This window comes from Euleptes europaea, chromosome 6 (assembly GCF_029931775.1).
Source record: "Euleptes europaea isolate rEulEur1 chromosome 6, rEulEur1.hap1, whole genome shotgun sequence".
Classification (NCBI taxonomy): Eukaryota; Metazoa; Chordata; class Lepidosauria; order Squamata; family Sphaerodactylidae; genus Euleptes; species Euleptes europaea.
This window is the reverse complement of record NC_079317.1, coordinates 9,877,056-9,902,348: the sequence shown is the minus strand read 5'-3', so window position 1 is coordinate 9,902,348 and position 25,293 is coordinate 9,877,056. Positions and strand designations below refer to the sequence as shown.

Genomic DNA, 25,293 nt, shown 5'->3' with positions numbered 1-25,293 from the left:
AGTACATTTTTCCAAAACCAGCTTTTCTGTAGCATTTCAGGGTTACATACCATATAATACAAAAGTACATAGTACAATCAAACTTAAAATATGTAAACTAAAGGGAGCCTGCACAAAAAGATCCAAATAAATAGTCCTTTATTATAGGCAAATCCCAGTTTTGCAGGGTCCCTTTAAAAAAATGATGCATGACATAATCCAAAGGCACATGGGGTTGGATTCAACCAGATTTTTCATTCTTTCAAGTCTTATTACCCCCCCCCCCTTATTACAGCATGGGGGACCATGTCTCCCAAGGCCTCCTGCCCTCCACCTCTGGTCCCCTACGGCTGTCGGTTGCAGCAGTGTGAGAATGGGTAGGAAAAGTGACATTGTGTCAATATCACACTTCCGGTAGCCAGAAATGATGTCACACAACGTTTTAGCAATTGCTAGAGCAATTGATGAGGCACCATAATGTCACTTCCACTTACAAAACTGGAAGAGATGCCCTGGTGTTGTGTACTGTTGCACAATGCTGGGCCCGCACCCAAAAGCTAATTACAGTTCTGTCACATATGGCTTTTGTCCCATGATCTTTTTATTGGTCATAGAGGATCCTCTGCTGCCTTTCTCACCACCAGAAAAGCTGTTTGGATCCAACCCATGATGTAGCAACCCTGTAGATGCTAAACAGGCCAGACTCTCATCAGTGTCTGAATGAGGGATCATCTGAAATCCCTGTGTACCCCACCCTGAGCTCCTTGTGAAGAATGATGTGAAATGATAAATAAATAACATCTGGAAATTCCATCTAAAAAATCTGAAGACTTATCCTAACTTCTTTCGTGTTTGAAGAATAACTGAAAGAGACTCATTTGGTTTTATAAAATGTATATTTTCAGTTACTATTTACTTCACCTTTTCAAAGTATCTGGTCTCGTCTGGGCTCCCATTCCTCGATATGTTGCACCTTATTTTGTATCCATGCATAATGGTTAATTTGAAGTCATAATCATTCTGATTGATTATCCGCTAATCTTAATCATTTGCTTAAACATTAATGAGCATCAGAATACAATCAACCTCTGTTAATGCAGTGTTACAGTGAACAGTTGAGGTTACATTTTTGAAAGTCTGTGATACTTGCTGAGACATTTATTGCAACCAGCCAAGGTAAAAGGATCTAGCTATCACTACAGATAGCAAAAATATCTGCCTAAGGCTTAGTAGTTGCAGAAACACATACGCAGATGCACAAGTAAGGTGCTAAATTATATTAATAAGAGTTGGAAAACAGTAACATTTATATTTAGGGATATAAATAGATTGGAAGCACTCTTCTTGAATCAGTTTGGTTTTGTTCACCTTTTCTGCAATACAGCATAGATAAGTAACTACCCAACAACTGCAAAAATAGTGAAGATTATTGGAAACACACAGAGTTCTATATACAGCTGGCAAAGATTGAACACATGAAGCCACCTTATATGGAGTCGGGCTATTGTTCTGTCAAGGTCAGTCTTGTCTACTGAGACTGGTAGTGGCTCTCCACAGTATCAGGTGGAAGTCTTTCACATCACCTACTATCACTATTACTATCCCCCTCTACCTTCTATCAGTAGGTGAAGATCATTTTGTTTTGTCTGGCATTCCCTTACAGGCCCTCCTTCCTGTTAATTATTTATAAACTGTTCACTGCCTTGCAGGCCCTAATTGGGTAGAAAGGCTGATCAAAAGGTTTTAACTGCTAAGGGAGTGAGCTCCCCCTCACTGGCAGTCTTTAAGCAGAGGCTGGACAAGTACTTGTCAGGGATGCTCTAGGCCAGTGGTGGCGAACCTATGGGACGCGTGCCAGAGGGGGCACGCAGAGCCCTCTCTGTGGGCACGCACACCGTCGCCCCAGCGCAGAAAAGCAGCCCCAGCAGCAGCAGCAGGAGAGGCGGCGGGAGGGATCCCCCGAGCTGCCTCATGGTGGCGACCCCTGCCCGCAGCCCCTGCTCTTGCACCGGGCAGCCTCTCTCCTCTCCTTCTTTTGGCAGCCATGAGGGGAGGGGTGGGGGGGAGAGAGTTGAGCTCCCCGGGTCCTCTTGCTGTCGCTGGGGCGCCTGCGAATTTCCCTCTCTCTCTCCCCCTCAGTGGTGCAGGGCGACCTTGCTGCGGCCGCCCCCCAGGTGCCGGGACCGGCCGGGTGGTGTGTCCGGGCTCTCCTCAAGTGGGAGCCGCCGCACCGCTCCAGCTTTGCGCCACCAGCGTACGTCCCGCATGGCGCAGGTGGCAGCGAGACTGGAGCTGGCTCCGGCTGCCTGCGCTGCCCCCTGCCCTTGGAGGAGGAGCCCCACCGAGGCAACCTCCACCCTCGCTTTTCACCCAGAACTGCTGCTGCTTGCGCGGCCTGGCCAACTTCCCCGAGGCTGCAGTAAGTGGGCGATCCTGAGGTAACACGGCGACATCGTCTTGCTTTCCCGACCGTCGCAGGGATTCCTCCCCTGGTATGAATGCCAAAGATAGGACTTTTTGGAGGACTTTGATTCATAGGCACTTAACACACACACACACACACACACGATTGCCAACCTCCAGTTGGGGCCTGGGTATCTCCTGGGATTACAACCGACCGCCGCTCTACACAGATCAGTTCCCTTCCCAAACTCCGCTGTCCCCCAGATCTCCAGGAATTTCCCGGCCTGGAGTTAGCAACCGTCTTCAGGTTAAATTGCCGTGTTGGCACTTTGCAATAAATAAGTGGGTTTTGGGTTGCAGTTTGGGCACTTGGTCTCTAAAAGGTTCGGCATCACTGCTCTAGGCTGATCCTGCATTGAGCAGGGGGTTGGACTAGATGGCCTGTGTGGCCCTTACCAACTCTATGATTCTATGAAACAAATAAAATGAAGCCTGCTTAATCTTTTTAGTTAGAGATGCTGGGGATTAGAATGTGGAACTTTCTGCATGCAAAGCAGATGTTCTGCTACTGAATCACAGCCCTTCCCCAACTCTGTTTAATTAAAACTATTTAATAAATGCTGTATAAAGTGTAACATGAAGTGGCAGATTGATGGATTGTAGTAGACTATGTTGGCTGGCTTTAGATGAAAGTAGAAAAATACACCATTCTACTCATGTAGCCTCAGATGTCTTTCTAATGCATGAACAAACATTTCCATTGGCATGCTGCTGGAGATAATAGCATCAGTACCTGAGTTAGTAGAGCCCATATTGCTGGCTTTAGAAGGAGGAAAGGCAGCAAAGTGGTTTTAATTTTCTATTTCTGTTTTTCTTAATGTAGGTTACAGAATGAATGATGATATTTTAAGCTCCCTGGACAAACTGCTGCTACAGTTTGGTATGTCACAATGGATTATAGTGAGGTCTGCTGCTGAACTTTGAAATCAAGCATACAGTATAATCCTCCTTTTCCCAGTTTCAGATATCCAAATCTACTAATTATGTAAACTAATTATTGCTTGCTTATCACATACTCCTTGTGAGGAAGTACTGGTTGCATTCATGAGCCATTGCTAGCTATGTGAGTGCACTGGACATTCTTCCTTGCTCTTGTCAACAATGTGAGAACTTTTTTTGTAAATGTGTTATGGGTTCAGGAAATGGGAATATCTAGGGTTGCCAACCTCCGAGTACTGCTATTACAACTGATCTCCAGCCGATAGAGATCAGTTCACCTGGAGAAAATGGCCACTTTGGCAATTGGACTCTATGGCATTGAAGTCCCTCCCCTCCCCAAACCCCGCCCTCCTCAGGCTCCTCCCCAAAAACCTACCGCCAGTGGCAAAGAAGGACCTGGCAACCCTTGGTATATCCAGGGCTGAACTGTGTGGCTACTTCTAGGCAAATGTACTTTTGGAGGGGGGATTTATAATGAAGAAGCAGTAACGGAAGGAATGCTTAGTCCTGTACAGGTTTCCAAATTTAGTTTCTAGGGTAAAGATCCACCTGTTACTCTGCAAATGACCTGAGTGTGGCTGGTCCCTGAAAGAGCACATACCCTGAGTAGACTGTTTTAATAGTTAAGAGCCAGCATGATGTAGTGGTTTGAGTGTTGGTCTAGGACCTGGGCAACCCAGGTTCAAATTTCCAATCTGCCATAGAAGCTCCCTGGGTGACCTTCGACCAACTACATGCTCTCAGTCTAACCTACAGGGTGGTTGTGCGTATGAGCTGGAGAAAGGAAAAATGTTGTAAGTCACTTTGGTTCCTGAGCGGGAGAAATGTGGGGTACAAATGAAGTAAAATCAATAAAAATAAATAAGTTAAAAAGGGGAATAAAACCAACATTAAAGTGACTGAACTTTGGTTTAATAGACATTTTTAAATATTTAATTTGACAATATTATTAAATAAATATTTCTGCTTCAGTTTTTAAGCTTGAGCAAGCATCTTACTCCAAAAAACATGCAAGACAACAGATACAGAGTAAGTACTGGTATACAATATACATCTGCCTATCCAGAAGCATATTACCTTTTAATCCATGAGTTTTACAACATCAAGCCTATAAAATGGCCAAACAGACTGCTAATATACAGGATCAGTCATAGGGTACATCAGAAGTGATTAATCATAAAATATATCAGTTAAATAGCCAAGACCCAACCTTTTTGAGCCTGCAAACACGTTTGGAATTCTGACACAGGGTGGTGGGCGCAACAACAAAATGGCTGCCGGAGGAGGTGGAGCCAATCACACAATGCCTGTCACAGGAGGTGGAGCCAACCACAAAGTGTCAGAAAGTGAGATTACACATAGCTCTCATGGTATCTCTTTAACATTTCAGGGAGAAGTTCTGTTTAATACTTTTTAATCTGCACAGCCAATCAGATCCCCAATGGTCAATTAGTTCCCCTAGCTGGGCAAAAGCCCCTCCTGGCCCCACCCGATTTCTAAAAACACTTGGCGAGCACCAGGAAAGATATTGGTGGGTACCATGTTGGGGACCTCTATGTTATAGTGAGCTTAAATTCAATGTGATATAAAATAAATTATTCCTTTCTTCCAGTATATAATGCTAATCTTGTTGGGGAAAAAGGCAAAATATGTTGGCTGCAGGAAGAGATTAACAAGAATGAGGAGGTGATTATTAGTCTTCAGCACAACAACAGCGGCAAGAAGAACTGTAATGTGTATGTATTTAGTAAAAACTGGATCTGTAAAATTGCTTAAGGCTATAATGCAATTTTTTCAATCAAGCAGTAGTTTGACATTAATGGGTTTAGCTACCGGAAAGAGAAGTTATTTTATTAGAGACAGTCAATAACAATGTTTAACACATTCTGAAAGTTCAAAGAGCTTTATATAAATCATCAGTAATTTTACTGATAAGGTGTGTGTGTGTGTGTGTGTGTGTGTGTAGTGCGGTCAAGTTGCATCTGACTTATGACATTTATTGTGCTGCGATTTTATGATTCTGAGTTTGTTGTTTGCTATGACTTTGAGTCAATTTAATAAAAGTATTTGATTTGAATGACATTTAATGTTTAACAAATAGTTATTTAAGATAGGTTCAAACTTGTTGCCCTAGTTGGAAACCAACATACATGATTCTAAATAAACATGAGGAATATTTGCAGAGGGAACTCCAGGACTGCATGAAAACAACAGAAAAAGACAAGTATGCATGAATTTCTGTATACCTTTATGTTTTGAAAATTCCAAATATTTCTAATTATCACCAGTCATCATTTCAGTTCCCATTAAAAATGTGCATTATGTTTCACAAACCTAGGACTGAAATACTTTAATGGAGAATTACAATGTTTCCACATGACAACCATTTTGTGTGTTCCTTTCGTTGCCGCTGTATATGCAGAGACATTCTCAGTGGCAGCAGAGTGTCCACATAGAAATTTCCCTCACACTTTCCTTGCCTAATTTCCCCACAGCCACCATTCCCTTCATGTAACTGAAGCCCTTTTTTAAGGTCATGGGTAGGGTTGCCAACCTCCAGGTACTAGCTGGAGATCTCCTGCTATTACAACCGATCTCCAGCCGATAGAGATCAGTTTCCCTGGAGAAAATGGCTGCTTTGGCAATTGGACTCTATGGCATTGAAGTCCCTCCCCAAACCCCGCCCTTGTCAGGCTCTGCCCCAAAAATCTCCCGCTGGTGGCAAAGAGGGACCTGGCAACCCTAATAATGGGAATCAGGCAAGAGAGGAAATGGTGGCTGCAGTTGACTGAAACAAGGAAAATGATTTTGATGTGGGTGGGAGCTGCAAAAAAGCACACCTGCAAAAAAGCACACACAATGTGCAAAGACATTTTGCAATCTTACCTAAATTCAGGTTTGGGAAAGACTGCAGTAAAGCAGGGAAAACATAAAGTAGGTAACAGGAAAAAAGTTGATTCCTTTGAAATGTGGTTTTGGAGGAGAGTTTTACCAATCCCATAGACCGCCAAAAAGACAAATCAATGGGTTCTAGATCAAATCAAGCCTGAATTCTCCCTAGAAGCTAAAATGGCTAAACTGAGACTATCATACTTTGGTCACTTTATGAGAAGACAAGGGTCCCTGGCAAAGGCAATAATGCTAGGAAAAGTGGAAGGCAGCAGGAAAAGAGGAAGTCCCAACATGAGATTGATCGACTCAGTATAAAGGAGGCCACAGCACTCAGTTTGTAAGACCTGAGCAGGGATATGTTAACGACAGGACATTTTGGAGGTCATTAATTCATAGGGTTGCCAAGAGTTAGAAGTGACTTGACAGCATTTTACACACATAATGGGGGATACTATCATGTGGCTGCTCCTAAATACAGTATTGCAGTAAAGAACAACAAAACACCCTTGTGGAAACATCCTTACAATTAACGGTACAACAGTTACCTGCTAACTACAAGTCCCATCCCATCGATGAAAAGTAATAGAAAAACTACCAAACCGTCTCAGTTATTTCTAACTATATACCAGATGTATGAACAAAATAACCCCCCTTGCTCTGAATAGGCAATTAACATTAATAAACAAAGTAAAACAGCATCAAAAAGTGATTGCATTTTTTTGCTGCTTTTTTAAAAGGAAAATGTACCAGGAATACATGAACCAGTACGAAGAGACTTTCAAACAGCACCAAGCAAAATATTTAGAAACGGAAGTTGTCCCGAAACAACTTGAATTTGAAGAAATACGAAACAGAGTTCTGCAACAGTCTGAATGGGTTAAACAGAAAGAATCTGAAGTGATGGATCTTCAAGGTAAAAACATGGTTTCTATAATAAAATACACAGAAACATAAATTGGTAAGAGTTTCTTCCTATGTTTTCATACATAACAGTTAATGTCTCATGTGCATGAATTCCAGTGAATCTTTATGATACATTTGTTTATATGTTTTTACTCTGAATCTTCTTTGTGGGTTGAATTGTTTTGTTCTCTCTTCTCCTGTCAGTTACTGTCTGTTCCCACTTCCTTTTTGTTTGGATAGCCCAACATCTCTTCTATAAGCCGTCTGCTTCTATAAGAGTCTTTGACAGTAGAAGGGCAGAAGCATCAACCATAGCCCTACCGATCTACTTCCTTTTCTATCCTACCATTTCTGCTTACACAAGTTGCAGCCTGACAACAAAGCAATAGCAAGACATAGGCCATTTATGCAGGGTTGATTCTGCTCCTCGCTCAATGCTGATTTTTTAAACCCAACCTTTAAAATGACTATTCACTGTCCGGATGCAAGAGGAGAAAGTCAAACAAATGCCACCCCCCCACTCTCCTGCTCCTTCATTCCTTCGTTTGCATAGCCATTAGCAATAGTCATTTGCATAGCTAAGCCGCGGCTGGGATTCTGCATGCTTCCTTCAGTGAATGCTTCGAGGCAGGGGCAGAGCAAATACAAAAGATCACGTTAAAGGGGCTCTTAAGAAATGTGAAGCAGGTATGTGCCGGCATCACAGTGACGTCTGGAATGACGGTTCAGTGTGAAGAAATTTAAAAAATATGCTGGGCACTTCAGCCTGGAACGCGTTGCTAATTACCAAGCATAAACGGCCATAAGTATCTTTACAACTTTTTTGCCGGGAGTACTGGAATCCCATGCTCCGATAGAAAGTGCTGTGGGTAAAGAACAAAGATATACCACATGAGTTGATTCCTCCCAAATATTCTTTCCTAAGGAGGAACGATATGTTAACTATGTTTATTTTAACTAGTTATCTATGGGTTGCTTTATCACCCTAACAAAATCACACTGGGGAATAGCATGCAAAAAGCCAACATGAGAAAATTAGTTGCCACCTTCTTATCTTAACTGTGACATCAACGTAAAGCAGGTATTGATTTCACTTTAACTGTGGTCTAACTAACTCCATTGCCACTTTAGTAAAATCCTCATATTAAAATAACAATACAATGACAGGGGGACACAATTAAGACAGAACAATTTATCTCTTTGTTGCTGAACATATGTTATAACACAGATGAGGGTAGAAAAGTTTACCTTGTTTTCCTATCCTCTTAACAGTTTTTATTTCATATGCGTAAAAAGAGTAAATGAACATTAATCTATGAACACTTTCTTTGTTTTGTTTTTGCAGAACCTGGTCAATTTCAATCACTTTTTTACTGGGCATCTCAAATGTATCCAGGCAGTTAATTGTGTACCTTTAAAAAGAAAATTCACACTGTGGTTTTTGTAGTGTTTAAGTACAATTATAGCTGCAAAATAGTTAAGTTAAAGTATATAGGTAGTTACAAGTCTCAGCTTTTACATAATCCACATCTAAGTAATAGCCCGTTGAACTGTAATCAAGGCAAAGTCCAAAGTCAAAACTGTTTTTGTAGTTCTGGGTATGTAACAAAAAAACCTTATGTAATCAAAAGAAGTCATGAAGAAGTTGGCAGCACAAGTTTAGTTTTGACTTTGAACTACTTTGTTAGGCTCAGCAAAACAGTCTGATATTACAAGAAAGCATTCGTTTTAAAATATTTATAATAATGTTAGAGTACTAGTTATTATAATTAGATTTTTGTTTTACATTGTAGTTTACCATGAGCCTTAAGGATAAGGATAGGGCCAGATAAAAATTGGAATATATAATATATACAAAGAATACTCAATTTTTTATATACACACACACACACACACACACACACACACACACAAAGAATAATTCTATTAATGTTATTCGTTATTCACATAAATCTCACAATAGCACTGTGAAAGAATCATAATAATAATTCATGATGCAATCCTAATGGTGGGCACCCTGAAGGGCTTAGGAGGTGGTGTGACCCTGGCACTGAAGTAAATGCCACTTGCACTGTGGAAAGGGGCATTTACGCTGGTGCCAGGCCATTTACACTGGCGCCGTGGAGCGATGCGGCAGCGCCATGCATGGGCCCCGGCTCAGCCATGGTGGCAGTATACCTTTGGTGCAGGGACTCGTGCTGGCACCAAAGGGGCATTCCTGGGAGCGGGGCTGAGATTAGTCAGCTTCCTGAGCCCTTTCGCCCCAGGAACACACACTTTTGCCAGCGCAAAATTACGCTGGCAAAATTGGATGTGCAGCCTTGTGGATCTGCATACAACACTTTCACGGAGGTTGGTGGAATGTGAATTTTCAGCTTGCAGGCTGTGGCTGTGCCATTCCTGGCCACAGTGCAACCATGGGGAGGGGCCGTGGCTCAGTGGTAGAGCATGTGCTTGGCATGCAGAAGGTCCCAGGTTCAATCCCCAGCATCTCCAGTTAAAGGGACTAGACAAGTAGGTAATGTGAAAGACCTCTGCCAGAGACCCTGGAGAGCCGCTGCCGGTCTGAGTAGACAATACTGACTTTGACGGACTAAGGGTCTGATTCAGTATAAGGCAGCTTCATGTGTGTTCATGTGTGTGTGTGCCCCTATCCCAGGATTGTGCTGCCCGTTTTTCAGAAGCTGAGCGAAGGTTTGTCTTGTGAAAAGCCATGTTGTTAATTCAAAGTTAAGCTGAGACTTGGACTCATTTATATCCAATATTTTCCCCACTTAGCTACCCTTTCAGCTCTTACAGAATCCTTCACCAATGCTTAACATATTTAAGTTGAGATACAAGGATTTACATCTTCTAGGGCTGATTTCGTGGTCAGAATTCTTGTGATTTGGTCTTGCTTCCTCCCTCCCCCCAAATTCTGACTAAACAATTTTCATGACAAGCTTAGCGTGCTACTGCAAGTCTTCTGAATGTGACTTCTAGTAGTGGCACACATTTCTGTTTTGCTCATAGCAAAGTACTCAGATAGCATGGCTAAATCCGGGCATGGAATAAAGGTACCCATCCTTAAGCAGCTTGGTGGTGTAAATCAGCCCCTTGGTCCCATTACATGAGTATAAACTGCTTTGAGCTTCAGGGATAAGAAGAAGAAAAGTTAGTTTTTATATGCCGACTTTCTCTACCACTTAAAGAAAAATCATAATTTACAATCATCTTCCCTTGCCCTCCCCACAACAGACACCCTGTGAGGTAGGTGGGGCTGAGAGAGTTCTAAGACAGCTGTGACTTGCCCAAGGTCACCCAGCTGGCTTCATGTGTAGGAGTGGAAAAACAAATCCAGTTCACCAGTTTAGCGCCTGCCGCTCATGTGGAGGAGTGGGGTATCAAACCCGGTTCTCCAGATTAGAGTCCACAGTGCCAAACCACCACTCTTATCCACTAAACCATGCTGCCTCTCCCACAGTGGATACAGTGGGATATGTAATTAATAAATATTTTCAATGGCTGAAGTCCAAACAAGCACTTCAGTCTTTGGAATGAACTCTGATTCCATTCAGCTTTTTCCTTGTTTGTTGTATGTAATTTATTGATTCCTTAACATAAAAAAGTGCTTCTTTGAGGCAGAACACAAAGGAAACTCTTCGGCACGTAAACGTTCTCAGGCAGCAATCACTTGAATTAGACAAAACAGCAGAGGAGCTGGAAAAGAAAATGAATTCTTTCAAGCAGGTAAAAAGTCTATTATTAATTTCATGTTGTGTTACACTATGCAGTAAAATATCATTCTGTATCTCGCCATGTTGGATAAAAATTTATTGTAGTGTAGCACATATAAAATTGGACTCTGTAGTTAATACTTTCTATACTGTTATTAGAATGTAAATTATTTTATTTTAAGAACAGGAAATGGGAATTCTTTGTGAAGTACTGAACATGCCCTGTTCCTCCTTGAACCTTATATCACTGTGGTTTCTCATACATTATAGTAGCATCTCTTCCAGTTCTCAACAGCTTTTGAATCTGAGCCAGTGTTATTACTGAGCCACTTATGTATTATAGATGACACACATACATACACAATTATTTTTGAGCGCCCAAAGCAGTTCACATCAGTAATTCTTACAGCAACAGAACACCAAATTACTAATTAGACAACCAGATAGACAGACTCATAAAGGATAGGTCCATCTGGCCATAGTGAGAACAGGGAACCTCCTTATTCAGAGGCAGTAAGATTCAGATTACCAGTGCCAGGAGGCAACATCGTGGGAAGGCCTCGGCTTCTCTGCCCTGTTGTTGGCCCTCCAGAGGAACTGGTTGTTTTACTGTGAGACAGGTTGCTGGACTGGATAGACCACTGGTCTGATCCAGCAGGGCACTTGTTATGTTACTTTCAGTCCTGGGAGCAGCCTTCCAAGCTTTAAAGAGATGCCCAAAGCCATCCTTTACGCATCGATCTCTTAGTGACGCCTGTAGGGTAAACTGCAGTGCTTATCAAATAAATGTTGATGAATTATTTTGGGGGTTTGTTTACATCATCTTTCTTTTAGCAACTTGAAAGGGTTACAGAAGATCAAACCTATTCTGACGCGGGAGAAAGAAAAAGTGAGGAAAATGATGAAACAATGAAGGACTTTGATAACAGGTAGCATTTGAAAATCGAGTGAATGAATGTGGTGACAAATTCTAGAATACTATATAAACCTTAGGATATATTTGCAATATAAATATATCAGCCTTATATCTATTTAACTGCCAAGACTTTTTCCAAAGAATCTTGAATGCTGCTATTTGCTGAGGGTGCTGAAAATTCTCTGGCGCACACAGAACTAGATTTTCTGGGGGAGAGAAAAATCACTGGAATTGGTTTCGATCTGCAATGGACATCTGCCCACCATCTCAGTGGGAATCAGCCTTTCATTACTTCAGTGCACTACATCAAATTAATGTATAAATTCTGACCTTCCACTATATCTTTGAGAGCTATATTATTTGACCCTAACATCAATTAAGTTGTTTTGTATGTCTTAGGTAAAGAGGCAGTAATAATTATTTTTACAGGCTGTATTGTTATTCTAAGATACATTACAGGTCTAATGGTGAAATACTGAATCTGTTGAAATATGTGGCAAATCTGTGTTTTAATGCCAATTTTTTAAAATCTTTTACCTATGTAACCGTACTACTATGCATTTAATAGGTTAATTTAATAATAATGGTATGCTGTCAAGTCGCAGTCAACTAATAGTGACCCCAGGATCATGGGGGTTTTGAGGCAAAAGATTAGCTGACATGATTTGTCATTGCCATTTCCTGCATAGAGCAAGAGCAAGACTAACAACATTTATGGCAGGGTATGAGCTTTTGTGACTCACAGCTCACTTCTTCAGGTACCCTACCAGAAATTTGGTTAGTCTTTAAGGTGCTACTGGACTCTTGTTCTTTTCTACTGCTACAGGTCAACTAACAGGGCTACCCATTTCAAAGAATCATAGAGTTGGAAGGTACCACCAGGGTCATCTAGTCCAACCCGCTGCACAATGCAGGAAATTCTCAACTACCTCCCGCCCCGCACCCCCCCCAGTGACTCCTACTCCATGCCCAGAAGATAGCCAAGATGCCCTCCCTCTCATGAACTGCCTAAGGTCATAGAATCAGCATTGCTGACAGATGGCCATCTAACCTCTTCTTAAAAACCTCCAGGGAAGGAGAGCTTACCACTTCCCGAGGAAGCCTGTTCCACTGAGGAACTGCTCTGTTAGAAAATTCTTCCTAATGTCTAGACGGAAACTCTTTTGATTTAATTTCAACCCGTTGGTTCTGGCCCGACCAACAGAAAACAACTCAGCACCATCCTCTATATGACAGCCCTTTAAGTACTTGAAGATGGTTATCATATCCACTCTCAGTCTTCTCCTCTTCAGGCTAAACATACCCAGCTCCTTCAACCTTTCCTCATAGACTTGGTCTCCAGACTCCTCACCATCTTTGTTGCCCTCCTCTGGACACGTTCCAGCTTGTCTACATCTTTCTTAAATTGTGGTGCCCAAAACTGAACACAGTACTCTAGGTGAGGTCTAACCAGAGCAGAGTAAAGCATAGCAACCTAGTTTTCCTTGCTAACCAGGACCAAAACTGCTTTGCTTCCAAGGGCTGACCAGATCTGGCTGTTCAGGGCTATTCAGGTTATATCTTCTGCAAACTTACAGCCCATTTATGAGCCAAAAGGACAAAAGTCCTTAGGAGGCCAAGAAAGGGCTGCATTGACGTTCGGCCCCCCCTGCGCCAGCGCCCATGCCACGTACATTTTAATTCCGAAAAAAAGGAGATGTCAAAGGCTGCAGCAACTATTGGACCATCGTATTAATTTCTCCCGTGAGTAAAGCAATGCTCCAAATCTTACAACAAGGCCTGTTACCAGGATGGAATGAGAAATGCCAGATGTTCAAGCTGGATTCAGAAAAGGAAGAGGCACTAGAGATCATATTGCAAAGTTACGGTGGTTACTGGAGCATACGAAAGAATTTCAGAAGAAAATCAGCTTTCATAGATTACAGCAAGGCTTTTGGCTGTGTATCATGAAAAGCTGTGGTTGGTTTTAAAAGGAATGGGTGTGCCACATCATCTGATTGTTTTGATGCAAAACCTGTACTCTGGATAAGAGGTTACTGTTAGAACAGAATACAGAGAAAGCAGGAAATCTTCCTGTAATCCTGCTTTGGTGCTTTTTGCTTTAACTTTCATCACTAATTGTTTCAGGTCTTCACTATTTTCTGTCTGCCAGTGATTTAGGCACAACACCAGTAATGCATATCTCAAACTATGAATGTTCCTTCCACCAACTTTCATTACACCTTCATCTCAATCTAATTCTGTTATGTATGTTCTGCATGCCAATTGAACATATAGGGAGATAAAATAAATTCTTCTCTGACACCTTTGCCAGTTGCAAACCATTCTGTTTCTCCATATTCTGACCCCTTGGCCAGAGTACAGGTTGCGCATTAAAACTATCAGATGTTGCAGCACACCCATTTCTTTTAAAACCAACCATAGGACGTTTTGGAGGTCATTAATTCATAGGGCTGCCATAAGTCTGAAGTGTCTTGATGCGCACACACAAACACACACATCAACGTACATGTGCACACATTAACAGAAGTGTGTGAACTATAGTGCTGAGACGGGATACCATGATGTATGCTCTACCATATGCCACAAATTCATTGCCAGTTGTGGCATTAAGAGAATCTTGCTTAGGAAGAGATGGCACACTTTCTCCAGTTCTTGCCCTTTACCTTAGTAAGCCTGACTCCTGCCATTTCCATCTCTCCTTCTCTTTGTAAATCTCCTTATTTTGTTCTCTGCTGGTTTTCATTGAAGGTTTTTTTCCCCTTTCAGCTTGTTCGAAGTGGGCGATCAGCCACACTTGTTAAATGAAGAACATCAGAAATATAAACCATTGCATTTCCCTAGCATTTCTCAGAAATTTGTCCGAAGCATACCAGCTCTGAAGCCATTGTTAAAGCTGGCAGAGACAGGTGTAGTTTATGTCTATTATTAAAATATTTTGAGGTTTTGTTTTTGTCTTTTGGGGATTAGCAAAGCACAGATTTTTACCACACTGGAATAACCAGTCTCTAACACAAGCTTTTACAACAAGAGGTGTGTCCTTGTACATAAGCTAGCAGAGGGGTCTCCTACCTTGTTCAGGCTGTGGGCACTTTTAGAAGTTTGAGAACATGGAATGGGTATCACAACAAAATGGCTGCCATAGAGAGCTGGGGCCAATCAGAAAATGTCTGCCATGAGTAGGCTTGCCAGATCCAGGTTGGGAAATACCTGGAGATTTTGGGGGTGGAGCCTGAGGAAGACGGGATTTGGAGAGGAGAGGGACTTCAATGCCATAGAATCTAATTGCCAAAGCGGCCATTTTCTCAAGGTGAACTGATCTATATCGACTGGAGATCAGTTGTAATAGCAGGAGATCTCCAGTCACCACCTGGAGGTTGGCAACCCTAGCCATGAAGTACTGGGCCCAGTCTAAAAAATTTGGAAAGCTGTAAGTCGAGCATTCTCCTACTATGAAATCAGTTGTTTCTGGGTTCTCCTACTTCACTTAAGGCAGAGAAAAGCCATGATTGGCTCTTTGGTTTGGGGAAGAAATACTTTGGAGAAGAAGCAAATGGGCGCCCAAGAGACCCACTGGTGGGCTCCATAATGCTCGTGGGTGCCATGTCGGAGATCACCCTGCTAGAATATAGAATGCAGCAATTTATTTATTTGCAAAGGAAAAGCACACAAAAAGCAGGGCTGGTTCCATGTTTTACTCATTCTGTCTTTCTTTTTGTCTTTTTAAAATGACATACATTGTTTGAACTTGTTAGATAGTGGATCTCCGAGGGAAAGGGTAGTGGTGATGATTGTTTTATAAACGAATAGATGTGGGACTCATATATATTGATGTAAAATGTACTGAAAAATTAATTTAAACCTCTTAAGAGAAAGGAAAATAATCAGGAGTTTTGATGCTGATTTCAATGGAATGTGGGCTATATCTACATCGTACTCTGCTGAATAGGTTTCAGTTGTTGCACGGGTAAAAAAATTTGTTCAGTTTAGTAAAATATCACATATTATACAAATGAAAACTTCATGATTCCATCTGTTGCCTCATCATGGCCTTGCCAGATGCAGTTTTGCTGGGCCGTTGATCTCTGGTGAAAATATGAAAGTATGGTATCTGTCTTCTTCAAATTTTGAGATTTCAAAACAAGGAAACCACTATAAAATATCAGTATGCAATATCTATGGACACCCTTTATGCCAAATGATTTTGATCTCACTTTGTTTGAGAATAATATGGTACACTAATTTAATGTTTATAGTGGTAAGGGAGGGATAAAAATTCTGTAAAGACAATCTGCAGTGGATGCATGAAAACATTTGGTGATCAGAAAAATCTGAAGGTGTTTTAGAAAGTGAGGTGGGAGAGAAGGGGAGGGGCTGTGGCTCAGTGGTAGAGCACCTGCTTGGCATGCAGAAGGTCCCAGGTTCAATCCCTGGCATCGCCAGTTAAAAGGACCAGGCAAGTAGGTGATGTGAAAGACCTCTGCCTGAGACCCTGGAGAGCCGCTGCGGGTCTGAGTAGACAATACTGACTTGGATGGACCAAGGGTCTGGTTCAGTATCAGGCAGTTTCATGTGTTAAAAGGTGATGTGAAAGAAACAGGTCGTAGAAAGGGATAGGCTCGACACTGACACTCATATCACATTCAGATCCCATGAATCATCTGTTCCAAAAGGCTGGTAGATCTCAGAGCTTTATTCTGTCAGTTCAATCCTATTATTCGTATTCCAGTTCTTCCCAGTAACAAACTGTACCGGTATATCTAAAGAAGTTTTTAATTTGTGCTGAAGTTTGGTGTCTATAAGCAAGTACTCCATATTGCTGTTTATACAGATTTGTTTTGTTTTGTTTGAAAATGCTTTTAAATTACTACATATTGTATGGCTACTAATTTGTTCTTAAATAATCCAGGTGTGCAGGAGAAAGAAGATTCTGGAAGACATTCAGCAATGACCAGTATTTATTTCAGTCCTGTGGAAAATGAAACACAGGTACGCACAAATGGAAAATAGATGAGGCCCTAGAAATTTGAGAAGTATGGATCAGTGTCACAAGGTTCATATTTTCTAAAAATAAGAAATGGGGAGGGGGACACAACCTACACATATATAAATAGCAATGATCTCTTTCTTAGAATAGGAGTAAGATATGATATCCCTGACTTGGATAGCCCCAGGCTATCCAGGCTGAGATCTCGTCAGATCTCAGAAGCGAAGCAGGGTTGGCCCTGGCAAGTATTTGGATGGGAGACCTCCAAGGAATACCAGGGTCGTGACATAAGTTAGCTGTGACTTGATAGCAAAAAAAAAAAGATTACGTTTAATGTAATAAATGCATATTTGCATTCAAAATATGTCCTTCAAATTATAAGTCTGTCAAATGATAAGAAAAATGTCCGTCAAATGATGTCCGTCAAATGATAAGCACCCTGATCCATTGAGAGATGATCAACAACCAGAAACAGGTTTCTGCCTGCAGTTTGGTACTAAAGCATAGCTAGATTCGAGTCCAATAGCCATCTTCTGGGCATGGAGCAGGGGTCACTGGGGGTGTGTGGGGGAAGTAGTAGTGATTTTTTTGCATTGTGCAGGGGGTTGGACTAGATGACCTTGGAGGCCCTTCCAACTCTATGATCCTATTCTATGATTCTAAAGCATGTACAAGAGGTTGCAGTTGATGCAGGAAAATCTTCTATATTGAAACATAAGGTAACACAGCTGCAAAAAAGGCATTCTTTCCATTTTACCTAGCTTGGAAGATGGAGGATCTGGCCACATGGATCCATATTGTTACCTCAAGGCTAGACTATGGTAATGCACTCTACATGGTTCTGCCCTTAAAGACAACTCAGAATCTTCCTTTGGTACAAAACTAAACGGAATGAGCATAACATCCCCTGAGAGCCAGCGTGGGGTAGTGGTTAAGAATGGTGGTTTGGAGCAGTGAAGTCTGATCTGGAGAATCGGGTTTGATTCCCCACTCCTCCACATGAGCGACGGAGGCTAATCTGGTGAACTGGATTTGTTTCCCCACTTCTACACACGAAGCCAGCTGGGTGACCTTGGGCAAGTCATTCTCTCTCAGCCTCACCTACCTCATAGGGTGTCTGTTGTGGGGAGGGGAAGGGCAGGTGATTGTAAACCGGTTTGATTCTCCCTTAAGTGGCAGAGAAAGTTGGCATATAAAAACCAACTCTTCTTCTGTTCTGGTTTCTGACTGGCTACTGGGTTCAGGTCAAGGTTCTGGTTATCACTTACAACAGGGGTGGGGAACCTTTTTCCTGCCAAGGGCCATTTGCACATTTATAACATCATTCAGGGGCCATACCAGGTGTAGATCTCCCGGTGGGTGGGAGAAGAGGCTAGGGTTGCCAGGTCTCCAGCCACCACCTGGAGGTTGGCAACCCGGGGAGGCCACACAGAGAAGGCCTGCAGGGTGCCCCCACTCCCCCCTCCAAGGCGGAAGGGCAGCCAGCAGTGGGCCCGAGAAAACGAGGTGCCAGGGGGGCGAGGCCCACAGTCAATCGGCAAGGGAGGAAGGAAAACAGAGAAAGAGGAAAAGGGAGGGAAGGATAAATGGAGAGAAAGGGAGAAAGAAAGAAAAGGATGGAGGGAGACAAAGAAAGAGGGAGAGAGGGGAGAAAGAGTGACAGAAAAAGAGGAAGAAAAGAGAGAAAAGCCTTCCCACACACACACCCCCGCGCACGCTGGCCCCGTGCGACCAGGCCTAGCCTCCCCTGCCCAAACACACCCGGCGGCGCACAGAGCCCCACGCAACCGGGCCCCAGTCTCCATGCCCTCTCCTCCCCAGAGTCCACAAAAGGGCCCCCCTGAAGCCCGATCGGCTCCTGCATGCATGCTCTGCTGCCGGGAGCTGCCAGCCTCTTTCCCCCTCCCTCTCGCTGCTCAACAGCCGACAGTCGGCGAGAGGAGGTCCAAAGGGCACCGCAGCGCCGCTGTAAGCCGTGGTGCCAGGAACACCCTCTGGGAGGGCCGCCCTGCGCCCCGCCTCTGCAGCAGGGCCCCGGAGCTCCAGAGGGCCACAAAAAATGTCCTCGGGGGCCGCATACGGCCCCCGGGCCTGAGGTTCCCCACCCCTGACTTACAAAGCTATTAATGACCTCAGGCCCACATACCTGCAGGACTGCCTGTCTTGCTGTGTTCTGCTGTGGCAGCTACAATCACCTGAGCAAAGCATTTTGAAGGTGCCGCCCTATAAACAGGTGAAACCGGCAACTGCCCATTCATGTGCATTCTCTGGTGGCACCCACATTATGAAACAGCCTGCCTGAGGTTATTAGGAAAAAAAAACCTGCTTCTATAATTGCGCAGAATGTGCAAAACAGAAATGTTCAGGAGGGCATTCTTGTAAAGGGTTCAGTATTATAGAATAAGGATAGTTTGATAGTCTAATACAGAGGTTCCCAAACTGTGCTCTAAGGAGCACTTGGTGCTCTGCTAAACATCTCCTAGTGCTTCATGGAGAAACTGGAAAGAAAAATACTACTGTCATTCAGTTTAGTATATAAATGCTTGGTGAAAATTAGTGCTCTGTGACGAATTGCTCTCCTGAAAAGTGCTCCATGACTCAAAAAGTTTGGGAAACTCTGGTCTATTGCAACTAGAGCTGTCAACCTCCAAGTGGCCCCCAGAGATCTCCTGCTATTATAATTGGTCTCCAAACAACCAAGATCAGTTCCCCTGGAGAAAACAGCTGCTTTGGAGGGTGGACTCTACGGCATTAGATCCTGCTGAGGTCTCTCCCCTCCCCAAACCCTTCCCTCCCCAGGCTCCACCCCCAAAATCTCCAGGTATTTCCCAGCACAGAGCTAGCAACCCTAATTGCAACATTGTGCATATCATTTGTTTTTTACTGTAAGGCAGTGTCTTCTACCTTTGTAATTCTGCCTGCATTATAATATGTCAAGCCTTAGACATTTTTGTTGTCTTAGTTTTTTGCCTGCATTATTTCCAATTCTGTTATCTTAATCCCACTAAATTGTTTTGTTTATTAGAATTATTTGCTGTTTGATTGAACTTTTTCTTATTTTGTAGTCCAGCTTGAGTCTCAATGAGAAAGGCAGGTGATAAATGAAGTTAATAATAACAATAACAATGTAAATCTGGATCTGATTCAGATAGTTACAACTGTATGTATGCTATTGTGTTTCTGAACATACATCAGACTCACATTTCTCATACAAGATTTGGTGGAAAGGAGACCTTTTGTGAGCTTTTTGGATCAGGGCCTTTTCCCCCTAAGGTATATATTGTTTGAAGGTGTCATGTAGGTTTGGACAAGATCCAGCTAAAAGGAAGCAATCGAATTCCCATTGATATTAAAATAGGAGAAATGTTAAGCTTAAAAGTTACAAATATAGAATTCATTAATTTCCCCTTCATCCATTGTCCAAGGAGTTTAGGATGGCATACATAGCCCCATCCCTGATTTTATCCTTCCAACAACCCTGGGAGGTGGCTTATTCTGAAAGACAGTGACTAATCCAAAATTATCCAGACAGCTTTGTGGTAGAGTGGGGATTTGTACCTGGGTCTCCCTGCTAATAACTTTGGGTGCATTGTGCCTTTGCTTGAATCTTCAACATAATTATTAGATCACTTCTTTCTGATCTTCCTTGATAGATGCCATTTTGTTTTTCCCTTTAATTGTACTCCACCTATAAAAAGGTATCTGTATATATTAAATATAGTAACTTTCACAACATTGCTCAGGTATATCCCAAAGACAGAAGTAAATAATTTACTCATTTAGATATATCTTCTGTTCTTTATTTAACAATAATACACATGCCCAATTTTTAAACAGGTTTGTATTGTGTATAAACACATTTCTTCACTCCTATAATTTTCCTAAGGTTTTCCTTCAGTCTGTCCCTTTTTTAATAGAGGTGAGGAAGAAAAAGACAAACTAGAGGGAATCCGGAAAAATTGTGACCTATAAATAGAGGTCAAGAGAGCTGTATTTGTACAGCCTAAGGAAAAGTCAACATGTCTGAAGTTATCATTTTGTATTTTCTTCCATTTGAAATATGTCCTTTGTTTTAGAAATGTAATGACACTGCAGGAACGTACAATGCAAAACCTGCCCAGGTTACCTCTGTAATGAGCTTGCAAAGAGAAACACCGTTCAGGTAACTTTTCAAACAAATCCTGTTTTCACTTATGTCTCTTGCATGGAGATAGTGCAGCTAATACAAACGAATATATTCTATTTATTCCATTAGGTTGGTGGCTTATCAGAAGCAAACAAATAGCAAGCAGTGGTTGGAGACAGAGGCTACAGAAATAGGTAAAATGGTACTGAAATGTTAGAATGGAAATATGCTATTTAAAAGGAACAATTGTTTAATAAATATACAGGGTTTTCTTTTCTGAAAGCATTTTAAATTATGTTGTTTCACTTAGCTGAGGAAAGAAAACAGATCTTCCTCCTGATATTTCCTTGTATAAGCTATAAATCCCACAGAGTCACCATGTCAGCTGTGACTTGATGGCAAAAAAAAAATGTTTAGGGCATACCACTGTTTCCAGCAAGGGTACAAGATAGCTAATAGCTCTTACAGCCCATTCCTGAGCTCTGAAGCTGAAAGAGCTCAGGAGGTGTTCAAGTGGCTGTGGCAGCGTCCATGCCACTTGCACCAGCACCCATGCCACTTGTGCTGCCAAGACTGGCACAGATGCTGGCTTTGGGAAACTTATGCTGGCCTCCCTGGACTGCCTCGGCACCGCAGTCCTGGGACGCTATTTAGGCTTCCCCCGGCATCTTGCCAGTGCAAGTGCTCATGCTGTTATCCCGGGGGGCATTCCCGGGGTGTTCTGGGGGGCAGAGCTGCCAGTAGGCAGCTTCCTAACCCCTTCCAGCCTGGGAACGCCCCCGATGCCTCAGCGGGGCTGTGCCAGGTTTTTGCTGGTGCAGCATCACTTTTCTCTATGGGGCTTCCCCCCACCCATTTTTAATTTTTAACATTTTTAAGCCCTTTTTTCTTCTTGCGGTAGCCTCCAAGCCTCTTTGGAGGCACCATGGCAGCGCCTCAGCCACACCCTGCCCGGTTGCAGCTGGGCTCTGGAATGGGCTGCATTCCTGAGCAAGGAGAGAATTGGCAAGGAAAGAATTGGCACTCCGTGTTCATCTATAGCCATGTTACTTCATACCACTGCATGCACTGTTTTTACAATGGGAGTGTAGGCTGATGTAAGTAAATGTTGATGACTTAAGAGAAACATGGCATTGTACCTTGGACTTCAAAACATTTATATTAGTAGGAGCACTAGTATTAGGAGATGGTCAGATTTTCAACTAATCACATGACAAGACTAAGACATATATATTATTAATACAAACAATTTTATAGTAGCAGAAAAAGAGATTGATGTCATAAGAACAGGAGAAGGGAACAGGCTGAAGGATAGTGCATATGCATCACAAGTGAGTTTAACCTTAAATTTGTTTTGTCTAATTGTTTTAATTGTATTAATGTCCAATTAGCACATTAGAAGATTTTGCAGTTCTAAGTTGTTCTGTAATGTTGTGTTAATTAATGACAAACGCTTGAATGTCTTAAATTATCTTATATGTTTCTGCTTTTGAAGGATGCCCTTCAAAAATGCTACCTGCATGCTGGCAGAAACTTCCTTCACATATCTTATATTTTTTTCTAAGAAGGAAGGTTGTGATTATTTCATTTATATTCTGGTTTTCTTCCAAGGAACTCAAGGCTTCTTATCCAAGCATTGGCCTGCTTAGTTTCAGCAAGGTTATAATGTGACCACACGTGTTCCTCATGCTGGAAGAAACTGCCAGCCAAATCCACAAATTATTTAATCCAAAATTCTTGTGTTTAAATTAATGCATGGCTTTAAGGTGTACTACATGAGCAAATGTAGCTTGAAGGTGGGATATGTTGGCCTGACACAAATCGAAATTGTGCTACCTCTGTGACTTTTGTATATAGAAATTTGGAAGGTGGAGTGGATTGCTCCTAAACCATAACCCTAATCCAGGAGTTGGATCTTGTTCTGATTTGGGGAGTCATAGGTGGTAAATTTAATAATGCTTGAGTAAGCTTAGTAAGTGAATGGCTTGAATATGCCCTGGAAAAAGTGAGTAGTTCTTTTTCTCTGCAATAAATCTCGACAACTTTTTGTGAAGAGAGTTGGTACAGCAACATGTGTGTACATCCTCCACAGTGCCCTTCATCTACTGCTAAGAACAAACCTTCATGAAAGCCAGCGTGGTGTAGTGGTTAAGAGTGGTGGTTTGGAGCGGTAGACTCTGATCTGGAGAACCGGGTTTGATTCCCCCACTCCTCCACAGGAGCGGTGGAGGCTAATCTGGTGAACCAGGTTGGTTTCCCCTCTCCTCCACATGAAGCCAGCTGGGTGACCCTGGGCTAGTCACAGCTCTCTTAGAGCTTCTCAGCCTCACCTACCTCAAAGGGTGTCTGTTGTGGGGAGGGGAAGGGAAGGCGATTGTAAGCCGGTTTGATTCTTCCTTAAGTGGTGGAGAAAGTCGGCATATAAAAACCAACTCTTCTTCTCTTCTTCTTCTTTTGTCCAACATTCCTTTCTTAACTGTCAGTATGACCATCTTCTGAATGATGGATATTAAAATTGTTTACTTTTACACAAAAAAAGCCTCCAAACATAAACAGTTGGTGTTATTACAGCTGTAAATGCCATTCAAGGCCTTATATTTGACATTTCCCTTTAACAGGATGGACAGAGAGAATGTATTATTAAGTCAGTGGGACATAATTCTGCTTCAGGAGAAGAATGCTCTGAAAGCTTCCCAAGAACCCCCGAGCCTAACATATCTGCGAAGACACCTGAGTCCAGTGGAGCTCCGTTTGAATTGTAAGGATTTTTAGTTATAATATTATTCAAGAACTTTGTCCTTCTCCAAGGCTGTTGGCACCAATGGTCCCCCTGACTCCAATTAAAGCCCAGAGTTTCGGTATGTTTTGAGTGGACCACAAGACAGAGTGTGTACTTTCCTGATTCATGACACATCCTGATAACACTGGAACAGATTATGTGTTTCTTTCTATAATGGGGACCAGGACAGCACTTTTCCTAATTCTTGCAGTGTTATAAAATTCTGTTCGTCTACAGGCTTCTGTGCAGTCCCACATTGGGGACTGCGCACGCGCAGGCCTGCCGCCGGGAAGATTCCATAGCTTCTAATGGCTAGAATAGGGGGCGCAGCACCAACTGCGCATGAGTCCATTTTCCCGCCGAAAAGGAGCCCTCTAGAGGCAGCGCCCCCGTATTCCCTCAGTTCTTTCTCTGCCGCCGTTCGGAAAAGGATCGTTCTAGCTTTGCTAGTCTTCTTGATTGATTGTGGTGAAGTACTTTCATTTTCTTCCGAGAAAGTTTTAAAATGTCATCTTCGGACGCCACGGTCTTCAAAAAATTTCAGAAGTGTGGCGCTAAAATGCCAAAATCTGATGATCACACCCCTTGTGTTTATTGCCTGGGTGAAGGCCATAATATGGCTGCGTGCACGATTTGTGTTCTATTTACGCCCAGAGCCAGAAATGCCAGAGCGGACAAACTCAAGTCTTGGCTCTATGAAAAGGCTTTGTTAGGCTCAAAGACGCCAGCTTCAAATTCTTCAGCCGGGCGTGAGCACTTGACTGTATTGGAACCTGTCGGTTCCGTGACTATGGATCCATCTATTTCGGAGCGCAAGCGCACTGCCTCTGCTGACTCCAAGGCTCCGAAGAAGGGTGCCACTGAGCCTACAGGCAAGAAGGCTAAACGTAAGACAAAACACTTGGATAAGCCTGCTAAGCCTTCTAAACCCTCTAAAGCCGCTGCTGCGTCTTCTTCGGTTCCAAGCACTACGGAACCGACAGGGTTGGAGGAGGCCAATACCCCACCTCCTCCTAGAACCCCCTCGCCTCAGTTGGGATCCGAGTCTCCCGGTTCCCAGATGGCTTTTCCTGATTTTTCGGTGACGGAGTTGGCGAAATCTATGTTTTTGCCTCCTGTGCCTTCGGCTCCAAATCAGCCCTCTACGTCCGCGCAGGCGCTTGGATCCATGCCAGTTCAACAATCTATGGGTCCACAGGCTCAGCAATGGCCAGCACAGAATGTCGCTTCATGGAACCCCTATGGTGTGCCCTGGTTCCCAACACCTTACCAACAGCAGCTGACTCCGTGGTCTGCTCCGTTCCAAGGTCCCCCTCCGGTTCCAGGTCCTGCTGGAGACTCTCAGTTTTCTGCCCACAGTAGTGGTTCTGATTCTGACAAAGATTCGGTGCCTCCTCACTCCGATCTCGGTTCCGAGACCCCCTCGGATCCATCCCCTGATGAAGCCTTTTGTGGTCTACCTGTTTCCCCTAATGAGGACATTCGGGGTTTTGCTGACCAGATGCTGCGCTTGGCTAAATCTTTGGAGGTGGATAGCACTTCTTCTGCACTTAAAACGAATGAAAAGATTTTGGCACCTATTTTTTCGGAGGC

The 25,293-nt window shown here is 42.9% G+C and overlaps 1 protein-coding gene across 1 annotated transcript in view; it reads left to right on the top strand.

Moving 5' to 3' along the window:
* The first annotated feature begins 285 nt into the window (after positions 1–285).
* The window catches only part of C6H14orf39 (chromosome 6 C14orf39 homolog), a 40,480-nt gene continuing 15,472 nt past the window's right edge, over positions 286–25,293 (top strand). The window contains exons 1-15 of the mRNA XM_056851197.1: positions 286–346; positions 2,119–2,325; positions 3,239–3,322; positions 4,354–4,410; positions 4,994–5,117; positions 5,516–5,605; positions 7,011–7,186; positions 8,522–8,564; positions 10,785–10,905; positions 11,727–11,821; positions 14,578–14,717; positions 16,718–16,797; positions 20,872–20,957; positions 21,051–21,123; positions 23,540–23,679. Coding sequence (XP_056707175.1) covers positions 286–346; positions 2,119–2,325; positions 3,239–3,322; positions 4,354–4,410; positions 4,994–5,117; positions 5,516–5,605; positions 7,011–7,186; positions 8,522–8,564; positions 10,785–10,905; positions 11,727–11,821; positions 14,578–14,717; positions 16,718–16,797; positions 20,872–20,957; positions 21,051–21,123; positions 23,540–23,679 — 1,577 coding nt within the window. The remainder of the gene's footprint in view (positions 347–2,118; positions 2,326–3,238; positions 3,323–4,353; positions 4,411–4,993; positions 5,118–5,515; positions 5,606–7,010; positions 7,187–8,521; positions 8,565–10,784; positions 10,906–11,726; positions 11,822–14,577; positions 14,718–16,717; positions 16,798–20,871; positions 20,958–21,050; positions 21,124–23,539; positions 23,680–25,293) is intronic.